Source organism: Coregonus lavaretus, assembly GCF_964263955.1.
Source record: "Coregonus lavaretus genome assembly, chromosome: 2".
In the NCBI taxonomy this organism is placed as follows: Eukaryota; Metazoa; Chordata; class Actinopteri; order Salmoniformes; family Salmonidae; genus Coregonus; species Coregonus lavaretus.
The window spans coordinates 2,946,415-2,968,737 of NC_139989.1; the positions used below are offsets into that span (position 1 = coordinate 2,946,415).

The 22,323-nt window shown below is 45.0% G+C and overlaps 2 protein-coding genes across 2 annotated transcripts; one reads left to right on the top strand and one right to left on the bottom strand.

Annotated features, from left to right (window-relative positions):
• Positions 1-97: 97 nt before the first annotated feature.
• Positions 98-20,292, top strand: LOC311143081 (lipase member H-like). Its single transcript, XM_084178888.1, has 12 exons — positions 98-145; positions 10,452-10,504; positions 13,353-13,458; positions 16,873-17,155; positions 17,297-17,405; positions 17,587-17,688; positions 17,773-17,862; positions 18,280-18,447; positions 18,592-18,681; positions 19,623-19,731; positions 19,822-19,995; positions 20,115-20,292. The coding sequence occupies exons 2-12, from the start codon at positions 10,453-10,455 to the stop codon at positions 20,197-20,199; spliced, it is 1,368 nt and encodes a 455-aa protein (XP_084035014.1). The 5' UTR covers positions 98-145; position 10,452; the 3' UTR covers positions 20,200-20,292.
• LOC311137343 (SH2 domain-containing protein 1B2) lies at positions 840-2,731 on the bottom strand (the record flags this gene model as incomplete). The annotated part of the gene is made up of 4 exons (XM_084171791.1): positions 840-880; positions 1,053-1,221; positions 1,874-1,937; positions 2,592-2,731. 4 exons carry the CDS (start codon positions 2,729-2,731, stop codon positions 840-842), a joined length of 414 nt encoding a protein of 137 aa, XP_084027917.1.
• Positions 20,293-22,323: the final 2,031 nt, after the last annotated feature.

Below are 22,323 nucleotides of genomic sequence, written 5' to 3' on the forward strand. Positions count from 1 at the left end.
CTTTCAAGTTGTCAAGAAGTGTATCCTGCCTACCATGGACTTAAAAGTCTACAATGAATCTGAGACAGAAGTAGATGAAGAAGTGTTCCAGTATCATCTTTAGAGACCAGACCTCAGTGTGTTAAACATTTATTTACACATGATGGTGAGTTATTTGTCTACAGTACAGAGATGTCATCAATGTATTCATTCATACAATCCCAGCTAGTACAAATGATATGGCCCACATCCATCCAAAGTCCGGCAGGCCGTATCTAATCCTGCTGTCAGTAAAAATCCAAGTGCGAGATCAAATATTCAGAATGCCATAGGGACAAAAACATAATCATGCTTCTAAATTCATATGATGAATGACAAGTAAATTATATGGGAAGTTTCTATAGTGTGTGTGTGTGTGTGTGTGGGCAGCTGTAGAGAAAAATAAACATTGTTACATCAGGTGTGAATGCCATTACTCATTACTACCCCAAACCATTATGAATAAAACAACTCTACCAGAACTGGGTAATGTGAAAGACCCAGCCTATAGGGAGTGGAAAACCTCACTGTCGGCGGTGGGACAGTTTAGATCATAGAGAGAGGGGGAAGGATGTCACACAGCCACAGTCCCCATTTCCCCTCTCTGACGTGTCATTGACATAAACTTCCACTTCAACAAACAGACAAACACTATTCTCTCTGACAACCTCAGTACCCCTGGCACACAGAACAGATAATCCATTGCATCATGATCACTAAACACAGCCTGATCTGATGAAACCACACCCAGATGCTCACAGGCTCATAGATAATGTCACAGGCCAGGGTTCAGGGTTCAGGGTTCAGGGTGTGCTGCTGAATCAGGAGGGCAGGACCTCGACATAGTCTGATTCATCCACATCTAGACGTGAGAGAGGGAGGGTTATAAAGGATAAGTGAACTGTCTAGACGGTATGTCTGAGCAGCTCTGATGAAGGTCTCGGAACACTGAGAGATGAAACTGAAACTAACAAATGGACAGACAAACTGTGTGTGTGTGTGTGTGTGTGTGTGTCGAGGTGTGTGTTACCTACTCTCATAATCAGGCTCCTCATCGATGACATTGGGGGCAGTGAGTTGAAGCAGAGTCTTTCTCTTGACTAAGTGGCGCAGGTGCTTGGCCAATCCCTGCCCTCGATGCTTATAATGTTGAACAAGTTCCTCTAATGTCTTAAATAACTTCTCCTCCACACCAGGAGCTGTCTACACACACACAAACACAGACCATCAGAAACACACAGAAACACAGACCATCAGAAACACACACAAACACAGACCATCAGAAACACACACAAACACAGACCATCAGAAACACACACAAACACAGACCATCAGAAACACACACAAACACAGACCATCAGAAACACACACAAACACAGACCATCAGAAACATACACAAACACAGACCATCAGAAACACACACAAACACAGACCATCAGAAACATACACAAACACAGACCATCAGAAACACACACAAACACAGACCATCAGAAACATACACAAACACAGACCATCAGAAACACACACAAACACAGACCATCAGAAACATACACAAACACAGACCATCAGAAACATACACAAACACAGACCATCAGAAACACACACAAACACAGACCATCAGAAACACACACAAACACAGACCATCAGAAACACACACAAACACAGACCATCAGAAACACACACAAACACAGACCATCAGAAACACACACAGACCATCAGAAACAAATCAAATTGTATTTGTCACATGCCCAGAATACAACAGGTGTAGACCTTATCGTAAAATGCTTACTTACAAGCCCTTAACCAAGATAGTTTTTTAAAAAGTAAGTAAGAAACACACACACACAGGGTGTACCTGCAGGCTGTAGTTTCCAGTGTTGGTCTGGAGGATCCTGTAGGTATACACCACCTTCTGTCTACTGCAGAAACACAACACACACACAACAGTCAGAAGAGGAGAGAGAACTGAATCATTTCAAATTCACTTTTATTTCCTGAGAGGGAACTTCATGTGTGGTGATGGGGTAATACACACAAGCATAGCCACATGAGGTAGGAGTGCTGAGGGTGCTGAGCACCCCCTGATAAATCACAATAAAATAATAAATAATCTTTTTTTTAATTAATTGAGTTTTTCCCCCACCAAATTAGTGCACTAGGCCTTTATTACTCCTGTATGAGTGGAGCAAAAACTCATCAGCAGAGCGGAGAGAATTTCCCCACACCACCCCCAGTTCTTGACTTGGGCAGAAGCTCACCGGAGCTGAGTACCGCCACCTCAAATGTTCTACTGCTTGAGCTCCTGTTCCTCTTATAGAATATTAGCTCAAACGTATTGTGGAGCTCCTGCACCTCAATATAAACAGTACCGCCATCCAACATGAGTACTGGAACCTATTTCAGTCCAAGTCAAGCACTGGTTCAGACTAGTGTTCCCTAAAGCACCAAACCACCCCACAATATTAAAAGCTAGGATTAATTCTATAAAGCATTTATAAAATACTTGGAGGATGGATTGGTGTACATTCAACTTCCTACATTTCCATAAAAAGAACAAGGAGTGTGCTACTCACTAGACACACAGACACATTGCTGCTTGGATGGTTTCGCTGTCTCTGATGAGGTAGGCTCCATCCTTCCCCATCTTCCCCAGCCGATCCTCACACTCCAATTTACTGATTGCCCCGTGGTACACCGCTAGAGCCGACACCATGGTAACTACCCCACCAATGGGGGGGGCAACAGGGGGTTCTTCACTCCTCTATTCTTGTTGTAGGATGATTTTTCTTGTCCTTTCTCCTCTTTCTCTCCTCTCCGCCTCTCCTCTCCCTGTGTTCTCTCTCTCCTTACCCCAGAGAGAGGCTAGCGTCAGTAAAGTTACTCTCTGATGATTCCTGCAATCAATCAACCAATCCCTCCATTATCTGCAGTGAGAGCAGAGACTGACACATAGACAGAGAGCCCACTGCAGCAGTGAGGTGAGCAGACATACAGGCAGAATTTGATTCTCTTCAAAGGTTGAACATCTCAAAGAAGCCTCTCTGGCCACAAGATTACAGGAAATGTGTGTGTGTATGTGATAGACAGAGAGAGAGATAGCGATTGGTGGGTCCTAAACAGATTAGCTATTGAGAGAAAGACAGTGGAAAACTTCAAGTCTTCATGTAAAGTGCCTTCAGAAAGTATTCACACCCCTTGACTTTTTCCACATTTTGTTGTGTTACAGCCTGAGTTTAAAATTGATTTAATATAGATTCTTTGTCACTAAAAATGAAAAGCTGAAATGTCTTGAGTCAATAAGTATTCAACCCCTTTCTTATGGCAAGACTAAATAAAATGTGCTTCACAAGTCACAGAATAAGTTGAAATAATAGTGTTTTTGAATGACTACCTCATCTCTGTACCCCACACATACAATTATCTGTAGGGTCCCTCAGTTGAGCAGTGAATTTCAAACACAGATTCAACCACAAAGACCGGGGAGGTTTTCCAATGCCTCAAAAACAGTACCTATTGGTAAATAGATAAAAAAATTAAAATAAAAAGCAGACACTGAATATCCCTTTGAGCATGGTGAAGTTATTAATTACACTTTGGATGGTGTATCAATATACCCAGTCACTACAAAGATACAGGCGTCCTTCCTAACTCAGTTGCCAGAGAGGAAGGAAACCGCTTCATCCTGTTTGCAACAAGGCATTACAAGGCAATACTGCAAAAAATGCAGCAAAGCAATTAACTTTTTGTCCTGAATACAAAGTGTTATGTTTGGGGCAAATCCAATACAACACATTACTGCGTACCACTCTCCATATTTTCAAGCATGGTGGTGGTTGCATCATGTTATGGGTATGCTTGTCATCGTTAAGGACTGGGGAGTTTTTCAGGATTAAAAAAATCCAGAATGGAGCTAACCACAGGCAAAATCCTAGAGGAAGACCTGGTTCAGTCTGCTTTACACAAGACACTGGGAAATGAATTCACCTTTCAGCAGGACAATAACCTAAAACACAAGGCCAAATCTACACTGGAGTTGCTTACCAAGAAGACAGTGAATGTTCCTGTTTTGACATAAATCTACTTGACAATCTATGGCAAGACCTGAAAATGGTTGTCTAGCAATGATCAACAACCAATTTTACAGAGCTTGAAGAATTTTGAAAAGAATAATGGGCAAATGTTGTACAATCCAGGTGTGGAAAGCGCTTACACTCTAAAAAGAGTAGGTTCCTGGAGTACCCTTTAGGGGTTCTTCAAATTGAAACTGTAGGGGAACCCCTATAATTAATGGATCCTCGAAGAACCTTTTGAATAACCTTTTGGGGTTAATTTTTGAACCCCCCCCCCCTATTATTATTATTAATACGCATAACAATAACAGCAATAACACAATATTTTAGTTGTCAGTGTTTATTATGATTTTAGTGGCAAAGCAGAATAACAAAATCTAAATATGAGGTAAACTCCCAGCAGAGCCCCAAGTCCAATGGGTATATCCCCTGGCATGTTGATGTTAATGTGTTGATGTTCTCCGTATCCATAGCCAGAATGATTTTGCAGTGCATGGTGATCTAACAGGTTTCCTGTTATATTCATCAGAGGTGTAGGGAGGGTGAAGTCTGTGAATCCCAAAAAAATGTAATTATACAGATGATTAACAAAACATGCACATGACAGTATTCATACCTTGGTTTTTGTGGTAAATGTGAATAAAACAAACTGTTTTGATCATATTAATTGAAGAGGTAAGGGAGGAGGATGGTACATGTGATCTGCATAACATACCAATACCAATTGACATACCTTTGTACAGTGGGGAAAATAAGTATTTAGTCAGCCACCAATTGTGCAAGTTCTCCCACTTAAAAAGATGAGAGAGGCCTGTAATTTTCATCATAGGTACACGTCAACTATGACAGACAAATTAAGAAAAAAAAATCCAGAAAATCACACTGTAGGATTTTTAATGAATTTATTTGCAAATTATGGTGGAAAATAAGTATTTGGTCACCTACAAACAAGCAAGATTTCTGGCTCTCACAGACCTGTAACTTCTTCTTTAAGAGGCTCCTCTGTCCTCCACTCGTTACCTGTATTAATAGCACCTGTTTGAACTTGTTATCAGTATAAAAGACACCTGTCCACAACCTCAAACAGTCACACTCCAAACTCCACTATGGCCAAGACCAAAGAGCTGTCAAAGGACACCAGAAACAAAATTGTAGACCTGCACCAGGCTGGGAAGACTGAATCTGCAATAGGTGAGCAGCTTGGTTTGAAGAAATCAACTGTGGGAGCAATTATTAGGAAATGGAAGACATTCAAGTCCACTGATAATCTCCCTCGATCTGGGGCTCCACGCAAGATCTCACCCTGTGGGGTCAAAATTATCACAAGAACGGTGAGCAAAAATCCCAGAACCACACAGGGGGACCTAGTGAATGACCTGCAGAGAGCTGGGACCAAAGTAACAAAGCCTACCATCAGGAACACACTACGCCGCCAGGGACTCAAATCCTGCAGTTCCAGACGTGTCCCCCTGCTTAAGCCAGTACATGTCCAGGCCCGTCTGAAGTTTGCTAGAGTGCATTTGGATGATCCAGAAGAGGATTGGGAGAATGTCATATGGTCAGATGAAACCAAAATAGAACTTTTTGGTAAAAACTCAACTCGTCGTGTTTGGAGGACAAAGAATGCTGAGTTGCATCCAAAGAACACCATACCTACTGTGAAGCATAGGGGTGTAAACATCATGCTTTGGGGCTGTTTTTCTGCAAAGGGACCAGGACGACTGATCCATGTAAAGGAAAGAATGAATGGGGCCATGTATCGTGAGATTTTGAGTGAAAACCTCCTTCCATCAGCAAGGGCATTGAAGATGAAACGTGGCTGGGTCTTTCAGCATGACAATGATCCCAAACACACTGCCCGGGCAACGAAGGAGTGGCTTCGTAAGAAGCATTTCAAGGTCCTGGAGTGGCCTAGCCAGTCTCCAGATCTCAACCCCATAGAAAATCTTTGAGGGAGTTGAAAGTCCGTGTTGCCCAGCGACAGCCCCAAAACATCACTGCTCTAGAGGAGATCTGCATGGAGGAATGGGCCAAAATAGTGTGTGAAAACCTTGTGAAGACTTACAGAAAACGTTTGACCTGTGTCATTGCCAACAAAGGGTATATAACAAAGTATTGAGAAACTTTTGTTATTGACCAAATACTTATTTTCCACCATCATTTGCAAATAAATTCATAAAAAATCCTACAATGTGATTTTCTGTTTTTTTTTCTTCTCATTTTGTCTGTCATAGTTGACGTGTACCTATGATGAAAATTAAAGGCCTCTCTCATCTTTTTAAGTGGGAGAACTTGCACAATTGGTGGCTGACTAAATACTTTTTTTCCCCACTGTATGCCTCCTCCTCTGTATACCTGCAGACACAGACACAAAAGTGAGCAGTTCAGTCATCTGCACCCAATACAGCTAGCCTTCAACATATTCTTATAGCCTACATACTCTTACCTCTTTGTTGATTGATATCCATTGAATTGTGTCCATTTTCTGTTTTAGAAAGATTTGAACCAATATGAAAAGATAGATGGTATAATCAGAAAACAATATCAATTTAGATCATACAAGGAACAAACCTTACCTTAAATTGAGGAGATCTTCATTTATGTGCCTGCACCTGCTGTCCTTTCAAATTCAAATGTTTCAGTTGGGCAGTTAGCTTCCTGCAAGAACCCCCACCAACTAAGGAGGTTCCTCGATGGACCCCACTTCCTATGGGGTTCTTGGAATAACCTTTTGGGGGCAATTTTCAGTGCCAAGAACCCTAAGGTTCTTCGAAGAACTTTGAGGATCTTAGAATAACCTTTATTGAACCCCTAATTTTTTGAGTGTAGAGACTTACCCAGAAAGACTCACAGCTTTAATCGCTGCGAAAGGTGCTTCTACAAAGTATTGATTCAGACACAGCCTTAGTTAAAGTTGTAAATGATCTTAGAGCCAACACAGATGCCAAACAGCTCTCTTGGATTTAAGTGCAGCACTGTTGCATTCGACACCGTTGACCATGATGTCCTTCTGGACAGACTGGAGAGGTGGGTTGGCCTCTCCGGTCCAGTTCTAAATTGGTTTAGGACCTATTTAAATGGTCGTGAGTTTTTTGTCACCCTTGGTGAACATAACTAAGAGAAAATACATATCACGTGACGTTCCACAAGGTCCACACGTAACAAAATGTGGAAAAGGGGAAGGGGTCTGAATACTTTCCAAATGCACTGTACATTATAAATGTATATGTATACGTGCCCTACAGCTTGGCACATTATGAGGTAACCAGGGAAATGGGCACACACCCTTACTAGGGTTGGACAGCTTATGATTAGTTGCTTTTGATGCCTTTGAAGCTCCTGCCCTGTACTCTGCCTGTCAATGACATGTATTTAAACCCCATGCTGTACATTTAATGCTGTAGTCAGTGACTAGTGTCAGTGCTGGGTATAGGCAGGGCAGGGCTGGTTAGTGTGACCACATCTCTGATGCTATTAATATCCCTGCAGATGTAGCGCTCCAGAGGGAGAGACTCCCATCAGAACACAGCTGCCCCACAGAGAGCACTCCTGTCTGGGCTGACTTGGCCAGCTAAGCCCCCTGGTCCTCACATGTTTGGGAGAGTAGGGACTGATGGTATTGGGTACATAGAGGCAGAGAGTAGGATGGAGAGGACCGAGTGTAGAGGGGGAAGCAGAGGAGAGAGGGATGGAGGAAAGAGAGAGTAAAGGAGAGAGAGATGGAGAAAGATGCATAGGATGCGTTTATACAGGCAGTCTAATTCTGATCATTTATTGTTTTACTAATTGGTCTTTTGACCAAACAGATCAGCTCTGAAAAATATCAGATGTGAAAAGCTCTAATGTGATTGGTCAAAAGACCAATTAGTGGAAAAAAGATCACAATGGGCTGCCTGTCTAAACGCAGCCATTGTGACTCATTGGAAACAGAGGAAGAGAGGGTCAAAATATAATCAGTGTCATGTCTTGTACCTTTCTTCTCCCCCTTGCAGTACAATTCAATAATGCGTTATTGGCGCTAAATATTATCAAAGACAAAAAAGTATAGGATTAAGTAGGAATAAAGAAATAAAGTTAGAAATAGTATTCTATACGGAGGTACTTTCTCTTCTTCCATCTACCATTCTCCTCTGTCTGCAGTGAGGTGTGCAGCTCATTTTCTTACACATATATCTTGTAATTGAACAAAATAGTAAGGTGGCCAATAACTGGGGACCGTATGCCGATAATACGGGACGTATTTTTTTAGCAAAACCGCTTATCAAAAAGCTTATAATAGTAGTATTTCCACTGAAATGTCAAACATGCTATTTGCTAACCCATTAGCTAACATTTTCACGACACCAATAATCACAAAACATTGATGGCTTGATCACAGGATAACACTGTTGAAGGTAATATATTTCTTAAATGCTGTTGAATATGCCGATAATACGGGGTTCCATGCTAGGTCTGGGAGGTGTGTAGATCTGTGGTATGTTCAGTGTAGGTCAGTGAGGTGTGTAGGTCAGTAGGGTGTGTAGGTCAGTGGGGTGTGTAGGTCAGTGGGGTGTGTAGGTCAGTGGGGTGTGTAGGTCAGTGGGGTGTGTAGGTCAGTGGGGTGTGTAGGTCAGTGGGGTGTGTAGGTCAGTGGGGTGTGTAGGTCAGTAGGGTGTGTAGGTCAGTGGGGTGTGTAGGTCAGTGGGGGGTGTAGGTCAGTGGGGTGTGTAGGTCAGTGGGGGGTGTAGGTCAGTGGGGTGTGTAGGTCAGTGAGGTGTGTAGGTCAGTGAGGTGTGTAGGTCAGTGGGGTGTGTAGGTCAGTGAGGTGTGTAGGTCAGTGGGGTGTGTAGGTCAGTGGGGTGTGTAGGTCAGTGAGGTGTGTAGGTCAGTGGGGTGTGTAGGTCAGTGGGGTGTGTAGGTCAGTGAGGTGTGTAGGTCAGTGAGGTGTGTAGGTCAGTGGGGTGTGTAGGTCAGTGAGGTGTGTAGGTCAGTGGGGTGTGTAGGTCAGTGGGGTGTGTAGGTCAGTGGGGTGTGTAGGTCAGTGGGGTGTGTAGGTCAGTGGGGTGTGTAGGTCAGTGGGGTGTGTAGGTCAGTGGGGTGTGTAGGTCAGTAGGGTGTGTAGGTCAGTGGGGTGTGTAGGTCAGTGGGGTGTGTAGGTCAGTGGGGTGTGTAGGTCAGTGGGGTGTGTAGGTCAGTGATGTGTGTAGGTCAGTAGGGTGTGTAGGTCAGTGGGGTGTGTAGGTCAGTGGGGTGTGTAGGTCAGTGGGGTGTGTAGGTCAGTGATGTGTGTAGGTCAGTGGGGTGTGTAGGTCAGTAGGGTGTGTAGGTCAGTAGGGTGTGTAGGTCAGTGGGGTGTGTAGGTCAGTGGGGTGTGTGGGGTGTGTAGGTCAGTAGGGTGTGTAGGTCAGTGGGGTGTGTAGGTCAGTGATGTGTGTAGGTCAGTGATGTGTGTAGGTCAGTGGTGTGTGTAGGTCAGTGATGTGTGTAGGTCAGTGATGTGTGTAGGTCAGTGATGTGTGTAGGTCAGTGATGTGTGTAGGTCAGTGATGTGTGTAGGTCAGTGATGTGTGTAGGTCAGTGATGTGTGTAGGTCAGTGGGGTGTGTAGGTCAGTGATGTGTGTAGGTCAGTGGGGTGTGTAGGTCAGTAGGGTGTGTAGGTCAGTGGGGTGTGTAGGTCAGTGATGTGTGTAGGTCAGTGGGGTGTGTAGGTCAGTGATGTGTGTAGGTCAGTGGGGTGTGTAGGTCAGTAGGGTGTGTAGGTCAGTAGGGTGTGTAGGTCAGTGATGTGTGTAGGTCAGTGATGTGTGTAGGTCAGTGATGTGTGTAGGTCAGTGGGGTGTGTAGGTCAGTGGGGTGTGTAGGTCAGTGGGGTGTGTAGGTCAGTGGGGTGTTCAGTGTTGGCAGTGTGTTTCACTGGGTAACCCAGAGCCCAACACACCTCAACGATTACATCTCTCTTTCTTTCTGCTCTCCTCACTGTCAGTGAGCTCTTGTCTGCTCACTCCCCTCTTCTCCCTCCTCTCTTCTCCCTCCCTCCCTCCCTCCCTCCCTCCCTCCTCTCTTCTCCCTCCCTCCTCTCTTCTCCCTCCCTCCCTTGCTCCCTCCCCTCTGCTCCCTCCCCTCTGCTCCCTCCTCTCTTCTCCCTCCCTCCCTCCCTCCCTCCCTCCCTCCTCTCTTCTCCCTCCCTCCTCTCTTCTCCCTCCCTCCCTCCCTCCCTCCCTCCCTCCCTCCCTCCCTCCTCTCTTCTCCCTCCCTCCCTCCCTCCGCTCTCTCTGTTTTACTAAGAGCTCCCAGTCTTTCCTGTCTCAGACAAGGCTCCCTCTAGTATCGTCCGGTCTTCCTCTATCTCTCCCTCCTTCTTTCCCTCTTTCTTTTGGTTGTAGGATGTTACTCTGGCGACTCCTCGGTTTGATGGTCTTCCTCACGCTCTGCAAAGGTAAGACTCCTTTTTCTGTGAACTCAGTGGTGTGGGTGGGTGTGGGTTGAGCTAGTTGTGTGAGGTCTCCCCTCTATCCCCCCTAACCCAGGTCTTACCCTGGACACACTCCTATGGGGACAGCCGAAGAACCCTTTTTGGTTCTAGATAGCACCTTTTTTTCTAAGAGTGCAGTTTACAGAGAGAGATAGAGAAAGAGAGACATTTGTTGTTTTCTGTCTCGTATCTGTCAGCAGATGTCTTTCTACACTCCCTCCAGAACAGACATGTCTCTACCCTCCCTCCAGAACAGACATGTCTCTAAACTCCCTCCAGAACAGACAGAGAGAGGGGCCAGAGAGAACTCAGAGGTAAAAGAACAGCCTGGAACTTCCCTATCTGCTCCAGTTCTGTCTTTGAGAGCACTGTATGTGTGCATTCATGCTTACTTGTGTACATGCATGTGTGTGTTCACAGCCAGGTCATGCATGAGTGACAGAGAGGAGAGGGTGATTGTGGAGAAGGAGAACTGGGGCCACAGCCCTCTGCTCCACCCCTCTGTGTGACTGACACCCATAATCACTAATCACGTCTTGCATATAGGAGGAGGCGGGAGGAAGCTGTGACGGGATGAACTGCTTTTTTATAGCAGTATGATCCAATTGAGAGCAGCAGCAGAGGACATGCCGCTAATCACAGAGCATGGATCACTGCTAAAGCCTCTAGCCATGACGTTGAACGCTAGCCTACATGCTAACACCAACAGTGTATAGTACTTAAGTAAAAATACTTTAAAGTACTACTTAAGTCGTTTATTTTGGTATCTGTACTTTACTATTTATATTTTTTGACTACTTTTACTTTACTACATTCCTAAAGAAATAATGTACTTTTTACTCCATTCATTTTCACTGACACCCAAAAGTATTCGTTACATTTTTAATGCTTAGCAGGACAGAAAAATTGTTAAATTCACGCACTTATCAAGAGAACGTCCCTGGTCATCCCTACTGCCTCTGATCTGGCGGACTCACTAAACACACATGCTTCGTTTGTAAATTATGTCTGAGTGTTGGAGCGTGCCCCTGGGTATCCGTAAATTTAAAAAACAAGAAAATGGTGCCGTCTGGTTTGCTTAATATAAGGAATTTGAAATGATTTATACATTTACTTTTACTTTTGATACTTAAGTATATTTAAAACCAAATGCTTTTAGACTTTTACTCAAGTAGTATTTTACTGGGTGACTTTCACTTTACTTAAGTATGACAATTTAGTACTTTTTCCACCACTGCTAACACTAATAACTGCTGTGGTGTGAACGCTAACAAGGTACATGGTAACGCTACCGAATCATGACACTCAATGCTACATGCTAAAACTGTCATGTGGCTAATGATAAAAGGCTAAAGTCAAAGCCTGGCTGCAGCCAAGGAGGGAGACTACAATATCATACAGCACAACAAACCACAGAGGAGAACTTTCCTGATCAATGGCTGGGGGAGGGGGCGAAGAGGAGACTGGGTGAGAGGATGAAACTGGATGTTTTAAAACCTCCACTCATTCTGACTCAGATCAACAATGAGACCAGGAAAACAAAATGGCAGGAGTGAGGGAGAGACAGAGAAAAAGAGAGAGAGATATACAGAAAGGTGGGTGGAGTCTGAAATTATATTGTATGTTGTTATCTGTAGTATTTGGGAACTGTTGCCTCACTAAACATAAAAACCCTAGCAGTTTAATTATGTGTTTATAATCTCTGCCATGAGATCTGCCATAAGTGCTCATAGAAGTTCATAAACTGTTAATCTATCTGACATTACCAGTTATAAACAGCTGGCCATTTAACCAGTAAACACTCTTCACTTGGGGTTAAAAATCTAAAATATTTCCTGAACTTTCTTATATCTCCTAGATATAGGACTGACACTTGAAAACCTTATTCCTTATGATAATGTTTTTTACTGTCTATTTTGCCATTTATGAATGTGCTATTCAATGTGTTTCTATGGTCACTTTTTTATTTTATTACAATCATTTTTGTATATTTTTGGGGGATACCTAAAGGGGTCTAAAATTCGAAATCAAATACCTAAATGATCCATGGTATGACCATCTTAAAACAATTCCATATGTTAGCTCCCCCAACGGCTTAGACTTTTAGGGGTTAAACAATAAAAGCTAATTTACCAACATTTCTGAAAATGAATATAGTGTTTTGGAATGAAACTCTTCAAATATAACCTTTATTCCAATTGCATTTACTTTTTCTTTTTGAATACCACTGGTAGGGGTGAAGAAGAATGTAAAGAGGAGTTAGAGAAACACTGGCCTGTCTATATAAATGCTCATCTTCATTCACCAGCTGCCTGATCATGTTTAAATGCAATGGGAAAGAAGAAGAAGTTGGGGTTTACAGTAAGAGCAGAGAATGACCTGACCCTGACCTAGGGCTAGCAAGGTATCACTGAACACACACACACACAGCAGAGGAGGCTGGGGGAGGAGCCATAGGAGGAGAGCATGGGCTCTGTAGCTCAATTGGTACAGCATGGCGCTTGTAACGCCAGGGTAGTGGGTTCGAACCCCGGGACCACCCATACGTAAAAATGTATGCACACATGACTGTAAGTCGCTTTGGATAAAAGCGTCTGCTAAATGGCATATTATTATTATTAATGGCTGGAATGGAATTAATGGAACGGTATCAAACACATCAAATGTATGGAAACAACTTGTTTGACTCTGTTCCAATATTCCATTCCACCCATTACAATGAGCCCATCCTCCTATAGCTCCTCCCACCAGCCTTCTCTGACACACACACTGTATAACCCCCTCCTCCTCCCCCTCCCCCTTCTCTCCCCAGGCCAGGATGGGGGTGGAGGTGCACTGTGTGATGACTTTACAGACCTGGACTTCCATGAGTGCTTCCTCGGGACCACCCTGAACGTCAAGCTGCTGCTCTACACCAAGTAGGTTAGACAGAGAAAGAGAGAGAGAGAGTGTGTGTGTGTGTCAGGGAAGGCTGGTGGGAGGAGCTATTTGAGGACAGGCTCATTGTGTGTACACTACCGTTCAAAAGTTTGGGGTCACTTAGAAATGTCCTTGTTTTCGAAATAACATCAAATTGATCAGAAATACAGTGTAGACATTGTTAATGTTGTAAATGGCTATTGTAGCTGGAAATGGCTGATTTTATCTACATAGGCCATTATCAGCAACCATCAGAGGACCATTATCAGCAACCATCAGTCCTGTGTTTCAATGGCACATTGTGTTTGCTAATCCAAGTTTATCATTTTAAAAGGCTAATTGATCATTAGAAAACCATTTTGCAATTATGTTGGCACAGCTGAAAACTGTTGTGCTGATTAAAGAAGCAATAATACCATGTTTTTCCAGGAGACGTGCAGTACCAGCAAATCTTCTGCAAGAGGACCAAACAGTTGGTGGTTAAGAACCCCTACACCACTTTCGGCAGATTCTTATCCAGCTGGCCGTTCACCGCAGACAGGACAAGCTCATCGCCATAAGCACAAAGAGTCTCAGCTTCCCCAGCCCACCATTGCCAGTGTACCGAAGCTGGATAAAGGACAGCCCAGTTCAGATCTTTTTCCCCCTAATTGGTCTTGTGATTAGGACCAATTAGTGGAGCAAATATCAGAATTGGGCTACCTGTATAAATGCAGCCAGTGTGGCACAGCATAAGACCATGTAGAACAGCGGTTTCCTTCCCTGTTCCTGGAGAGCTATCCTCCTGTGGGTTTTCACTCCAACCCCAGTTGTAATTAACCTGGTTCAGCTTATCAACCAGCTAAGTATTTGAATCAGGTGTGCTGGATTGGGGTTGGAGTGAAAACCGGCGGGACGGTAGCTTTCCAGGAACAGGGTTGGATAGCCCTGATGTACAGTGCCGGTCGGAAGTTTGGACACACCTACTTATTCAAGGCATTTTCTTTATTTTTTTACTGTTTTCTACATTGTAGAGTGGTGGTGAGGACATCGAAACTATGAAGTGACACATGGAATCATGTAGTAACCAAAAAAGTGTTAAACAAATCAAAATATATTTTATATTCTTCAAAGTAGCCACCCTTTGCCTTGATGACAGCTTTGCACACTCTTGGTATTCTCTCAATCAGCTTTACCTGGAATGCTTTTCCAACAGTCTTGAAGGAGTTCCCATATATGCTGAGTTTCATTCACACTTTTTTGGTTGCTCCATGATTCCATATGTGTTGTTTCGTGGTTTTGATGTCTTCACTGTTGTTCTACAATGTAGAAAACAGTAAAAGTGAAGAAGGACCCTTGGATGAGTGGGTGTGTCCAAGCTTTTGACTGGTACTGTATATAAGGTCCCACAGTTGACAGTACATGTCAGAGCAAAAACCAACCCATGAGGTCGAAGGAATTGTCCGTAGAACTCAGAGACAGGATTGTGTCGAGGCACAGATCTGGGGAAGGGTACCAAAACATTTCTGCAGCATTGAAGGTCCCCAAGAACACAGTGGCCTCCATTATTCTTAAATGGAAGAAGTTTGGAACCACCAAGACTCTTCCTAGAGCTGGCCGCCCAGACAAACTGAGCAATCGGGGGAGAAGGCCCTTGGTCAGGGAGGTGACCAAGAACCAGATGATCACTCTGACAGAGCTCCAGAGCTCCTCTGTGGAGATGGGAGAACCTTCCAGAAGGACAACCATCTCTGCAGCACTTCACCAATCAGGCCTTTATGGTAGTGGCCATACGGAAGCCACTCCTCAGTAAAAGGCACATGACAGCCTGCTTGGAATTTGCCTAAAGGTACCTAAAGGACTCAGACCATGAGAAACAAGATTCTCTGGTCTGATGAAACCAAGATTGAACTCTTTGGCCTGAATGCCAAGCGTCACGTCTGGAGGAAACCTGGCACCATCCCTACGGTGAAGCATGGTGGTGGCAGCATCATGCTGTGGGGATGTTTTTCAGCGGCAGGGACTGGGAGACTAGTCAGGATCGAGGCAAAGATGAACGGAGCAAAGTACAGAGAGATCCTTGATGAAAACCTGCTCCAGAGCGCTCAGGACTTCAGACAGGGTCAAAGGTTCACCTTCCAACAGGACAACGACCCTAAGCACACAGCCAAGACAACGCAGGAGTGGCTTCGCGACAAGTCTCTGAATGTCCTTGAGTGGCCCAGCCAGAGCCCGGACTTGAACCCGATCAAACAACTCTGGAGAGACCTGAAAATAGCTGTGCAGCGACACTCCCCTGTAGCTCAGTTGGTAGAGCATGGCGCTGGCAACGCCAGGGTTGTGGGTTCGTTTCCCACGGGGGGCCAGTATGAAAAATGTATGCACTCACTAACTGTAAGTCGCTCTGGATAAGAGCGTCTGCTAATTGACTAAAATGTAATGTAAATGTAATAAAACTGGCCTTCTTGAGACTAGTTGAGTATCTGGAGCATCAGCAATTGTGGGTTCGATTACAGGCTCAAAATGGCCAGAAACAAATAACTTTCTTCTGAAACTCGTCAGTCTATTCTTGTGCTGAGAAATGAAGGCTATTTCATGCGAGAAATTGCCAAGAAACTGAAGATCTCGTACAACGCTGTGTACTACTCCCTTCACAGAACAGCGCAAACTGGCTCTAACCAGAATAGAAAGAGGAGTGGGAGGCCCTGGTGCACAACTGAGCAAGAAGACAAATACATTAGAGTCCTCAACTGGCAGCTTCATTAAATAGTACCCGCAAAACACCAGTCTCAACGTCAACAGTGAAGAGGCGACTGCGGGATGCTGACCTTCTAGGCAGAGTTGCAATGACTGCCCATCTTAATCTTTTCTTTTTATTGGCCAGTCTGAGATATGGCTTTTTCTTTGCAACTCTGCCTAGAAGGTCAGCATCCCAGAGTGCTGTAATCGAACCCACAATTGCTGTTGCTCCAGATACTCAACTAGTCTCAAGAAGGCCAGTTTTATTGCTTCTTTAAATCAGCACAACAGTTTTCAGCTGTGCTAACATAATTGCAAAAGGGTTTTCTAATGATCAATTACCCTTTTAAAATGATAAACTTGGATTAGCAAACACAACGTGCCATTGGAACACAGGACTGATGGTTGCTGATAATGGGCCTCTGTACGCCTATGTAGATATTCCATAAAAAATATGCCGTTTCCAGCTACAATAGCCATTTACAACATTAACAATGTCTACACTGTATTTCTGATCAATTTTATGTTATTTTTATGGACAAAAAAATTGCTTTTCTTTCAAAAACAAGGACATTTCTAAGTGACCCCAAACTTTTGAACAGTAGTGTATGTGTATATGTGTGTGTATGTGTCAGCAGTTGGATAAAAAGTAATGACATTTTCTAAATAAAGTATTCTCCTTCTCCTTCCTCCAGGTACAACCTACGCTGCGGCAGAGAGTTGAACCACCACCAGCTGTCCTCCCAGCCACTCTTCAACCTCTCCCTGCCCACGGCCTTCGTCATCCATGGTTACAGGCCCACCGGGGCCCCTCCGGTCTGGGTGGACCATATCGTCCACCTGCTGTCTGAGCAGGAGGACATGAATGTCCTGGTTGTGGACTGGAACAGAGGAGCTGCTAACCTCAACTATTTCACTGCTGTGGCCAACACACGACAGGCTGCCAACAACCTGACCGGCTTCATACTCAACATGCAGGTGTGTGGATTGGGGGACGGAGGGGGTAGGGGGGATTGTGGAGTGTTGCTCGTTTGCTGTGAGTCTTCAGTTGTTCTATGAGTCTTGGGTTAATGTTGCTAATTGTTCACTGTGTGTGTGTGTGTGTGTGTGCGTGTGTAGGCTGAGGGAGCGCCTCTGAGTTCGGTCCACCTGATCGGGTTGAGTCTGGGAGCTCACCTGGCTGGGTTCGTAGGAGCAAACCTGAAGGGCAAGATCGGCCGCATCACAGGTAGGATACACAGAGGGAAAAATAAAGATTGTCTGTGACCTTTAAAGCTATTATTTCATTGATTGATTAATACATTGATTAAATAATGTAGCCATTAATGTATGTATTAAGTGGTTAATTAATTGATTCATTCATTGATTCATTCATTCATTGGGTCATTAATTGATTAATTGTTGTCCAGGTCTGGACCCAGCGGGGCCCATGTTCACTGGAGCGACACCTGAGGAGAGACTAGACGCTTCAGACGCAATGTTTGTAGACGTACTACACACTGACATGAACTGTAAGTACTGACATGCTGTGTGTGTGTGTGTGGGGCGAGGGATTCTCTAGATGTGTGTTTTTGTCTTCCTATTTGTTCATGCAGCGTTTGGTCTCAGAGGTCAACATGGCCATATTGACTACTACGCCAACGGAGGATCTGACCAGCCAGGCTGCCCCAAGACCATCTTCTCAGGTGAGTCTAAAACACACACACAAGTCTCCCGAGTGGCGCAGTGGTCTAAGGCACTGCATTGCAGTGCTAGCTGTGCCACTAGAGATCCTGGTTCGAATCCAGGCTCTGTCGTAGCCGGCCGCGACCGGGAGACCCATGCGACGGCGCACAATTGGCCCAGCGTCGTCCAGGGTAGGGGAGGGAATGGCCGGCAGGGATGTAGCTCAGTTGGTAGAGCATGGCGTTTGCAACGCCAGGATTGTGGGTTCGATTCCCACGGGGGGCAGTATGAAAAAATATATATATAAAAAAAAACATATAATAATGAATGCACTCACTAACTGTAAGTCGCTCTGGATAAGAGCGTCTGCTAAATGACTAAAATGTAAATGTTAAATACTTACCCATGTAATAACTCACCGCTTCTCTCTTTTGTAGGGAAGTCGTATTTCATTTGTGACCACCAGCGCTCTGTGTTCCTGTACCTGTGTGCTCTCAACCGAACCTGCAGCCTCACAGCCTACCCCTGCTCCTCCTACAGCGACTTCCTGGATGGCCAGTGCCTGCAGTGTGAGGTCTTTACGCCCGCCCCCTGCCCTATGCTAGGTGAGGACAGCCTTCCCACTGGTCAACCCAGAATCTCACTCAATCCGTAAACAAGGGAAAAGATGCTTGTCAACAAATCATCGATCAAGTAGTTTGGTTGCCATACCAACCGTCCTGAAGTTTTATCCATGGTTACCGCCCCAGGTTATGACGTCAGCAGGTGGAGGGATATTCTGTTGCGATTGGGTCAGACCAAGGTATACTTCACCACCACTGCCACGTTGCCCTATAAAAGTAAGTTCCACACCCCTGACTATCTATCAGTGATTAACATACACTACATTGTCGAACATCTCATTCCAAAATCATGGGCATTAATATGGAGTTGGTCCCTACTATGCTGCTATAACAGTCTCCACTCTTCTGGGATGGCTTTCCTCCACCAAACTGTTGGCACTATGCATTTGGGCAGCTAGCGTTCGCCAAACCCAGATTTGTCCGTCGGACTGCCAGATGGTGAAGCGTGATTCATCACTCCAGAGAACACGTTTCCATTGCTCCAGAGTCCAATGGTGGCGAGCTTTACACCACTCCAGCCGACACTTGGCATTGTGCATGGTGATCTTAGGCTTGTGTGCGGCTGCTCAGCCATGGAAACCCATTTCATGAAGCTCCCAACGAACAGTTATTGTGCTGACATTGCTTCCAGAGGCAGTTTGGAACTCGGTAGTGAGTGTTGCAACCGAGGACAGATGATTTTTACACGCTACGTGCTTCAGCACTCGGCGGTCCCCTTCTGTGAGCTTGTATGGACTAACACTTCGCGGCTGAGCCGTTGTTGCTCCTAGACGATTCCACTTCACAATAACAGCACTTACAGTTGACCAGGGCAGCTCTAGCAGGGCAGAAATTTTACGAACTGAATTGTTGGAAAGGTGGCATCCAATGACGGCGCCACATTGAAAGTCACTGAGCTCTTCAGTAAGGCCATTTTACTGCCAATGTTTGTCTATGGAGATTGCATGGCCGTGTGCTCGATTTTATACACCTGTCAGCAACGGCTGTGGCTGAAATAGCCGAATGCACTAATTTGAAGGTGTCCACATACTTTTGTAAATGTAGTGTACATAATGCTTTTGAAGCAGTGAGTTCTTAAAGATGCATTGTGTGTGACACATTGTGCATGTGTGTGTATATATAACACATTGTGTGTGTGTGTGTGTGTGTGTGTGTAGAGGCCAGCTACATGGTGGACATGGTGACATGGAACCAGTACCCACGCTGGGGAGTCCTCATCCTCAGACTACACAGTGGCAGGAACGTCACTGAGGCACGCATTGACCGGTAGGTCTCGCACGCTTACACGCGCACACACACATTTGTGACAGCAAGACCTCTATCTATCCCTCTCCCTCTCTCTCCTCTCCTCCACAGTAAGCTGTTCAGGTTTGAGCAGTACACCTCCACCCATCTGTTGGTCCAGTTTGACGAGGACCTTCAACCCATCCAGAAGATATCCCTCAGCATTGCTACCGGAAACGTGATAGGCCCTCGCTACAAAATCAGACTGATCCGCATCCGCCTCGCCCCCCTGGAGCAACCCGACAGGTGAGAGACCACCGCACACCTGAGTTACACACACTTTCCCCTCTTTTCTGCCTTCACCATATACTCCCTCCTTCTTTCTCTAACTCTCCCTTTCTCTCTTCTTTCTCACCTCCCTCCAGGCCGCTGATGTGTCGCTATGACATCATCATGGAGGAGAATATTGAGGTGGCGTTCCGCCCGCTGCCCTGCGACCCTCGTCTCTGAGCCACCACCAGAGGGCCCTCTCCTCACACACAGGGCCTCCAGGGTCTCCCCAGCCACACATCCAGATGGACCACAAGGGGCAGACAACTGACATCATCCCACCCCCTCCCCCCCACACACTGCTTCTGCCTCTGCCGTTGTATAGTCTAGCCAGGCTGCAGGATCACAGGCTTTGGCATAGACGGTGAAGACAAGGTGGAGCCAACACCATGTTTCTTACAGCTCTCCAGTTCCTTGAGATCTGATTACAGTGTGGGTTAGGGGCCATCTTGGTTGGAAAACACAATAGAACACTGGTGGACCATACAGAGATTACTGAAGAGATGAATAATGATGCTGCTGATCAGTGGGGTTGTTGTTGTTGCTCTCTCTCTCCTTTCATTCTTTCTCCCTCTTTCCTTCTCCCTTTCTCTTTCACCGCTCTCTATTTCTGTGCCTTATGAAGGATGGTGGTGTTGCTATGACGATTCTGTATTTTAATGCAGTCAGAGGGCATTCATAACCTGCTATAACCAGTCACATGCTGTTAGAACTCTTCAATGTAGCTCCTGGTTTGTGTCTTGTCCATTTGTATTGCAGTGCTGACATAACTGAGCAGCTAAAATAAAAGACTTGGAACATTTAAATTGTATTAAAAGTGATGTTTTTATAAATTATATAAAAAAATCATGGTAATGTGGTGTAATGTTATTTTTGTATGGACTTTCTACCTACATTGTTTGAAATAAATGCACCGTGTGTTTCACTGTGATCTGACTGGATTTTCTCCCACATCGCCTCTGCTTACTCTTGTGGGGTTAATGATTAAGGCCTGCCTGCCTGCCTCTGGTTGCTCTTGTGGGGTTAAAGGTTAAGGCCTGCCTGCCACTACTTGCTCTTGTGGGGTTAAAGGTTAAGGCCTGCCTGCCTGCCTCTGCTTGCTCTTGTGGGGTTAAAGGTTAAGGCATGCCTGCCACTGCTTGCTCTTGTGGGGTTAAAGGTTAAGGCATGCTTGCCACGGCTTGCTCTTGTGGTGTTAAAGGTTATGGCCTGCCTCTGCTGCTTTGACCTATCTGTCTGACAGGGGCATTAACACTGACCCTTGAATAGTCCTGGCCAGCCCTGTTTACCTAAAGCAGGCCTGGGTGGAAGTAGGCAAGATTGACCTGTTAAATATCTGCAAGGATCACCTCTGTCCCTAACAGGTGAGAGATTTGGACAATCCTGCCTATTAATACACAGGTAATAACTAAATAGACTGTACTCATGTAAGATGCATTACTACCAAGCTAAAGAGCCACTAACATAATAATAATAATAATAGATAGATTAATAATAATAAGCGTGGCGCCAGAGAAGATGGCTGCCGTTTTACAGCCCTCTAACCAATTGCACCATTATGTGTGTTTTTCCGCGTTATTTGTAACTTATTTTGTACATAATGTTTCTGCCATCGTCTCTTATAACCAAAAAGAGCTTCTGGATATCAGGACAGTGATTACTCACCTCGTATTGGACGAAGATTTTTTCTTCAACGAGGCGGCCGCGAAGGATATCCTACAGACACCCGACAAGGCCCAAATCCCTGTCATTCGCATGAGGAAGAGACGGAGATATCGCGGACGCTTATAAGAAATCCCGCTATGCCCTCCGACGAACCATCAAACAGGCAAAGAGTCAATACAGGACTAAGATTGAATCATACTACACCGGCTCTGACGCTCGTCAGATGTGGCAGGGCTTGAAAACTATTACAGACTACAAAGGGAAGCACAGCCGCAAGCTGCCCAGTGACACAAGACTTCCAGACGAGCTAAACCACTTCTAGGCTCGCTTCGAGGCAAGCAACACTGAAGCATGCATGAGAGCACCAGCTGTTCTGGATGACTATGTGATCACGCTCTCCGTAGCCGATGTGAGTAAGACTTTTAAGCAGGTCAACATTCACAAGGCCAGACGGATTACCAGGACGTGTACTCCGAGCATGTCCTGACCAACTGGCAAGTGTCTTAACTGACATTTTCAACATGTCCCTGACTGAGTCTGTAATACCAACATGTTTCAAGCAGACCACCATAGTCCCCGTGCCCAAGGACTCTAAGATAACCTGCCTAAATGACTAACGACCCGTAGCACTGACGTCTG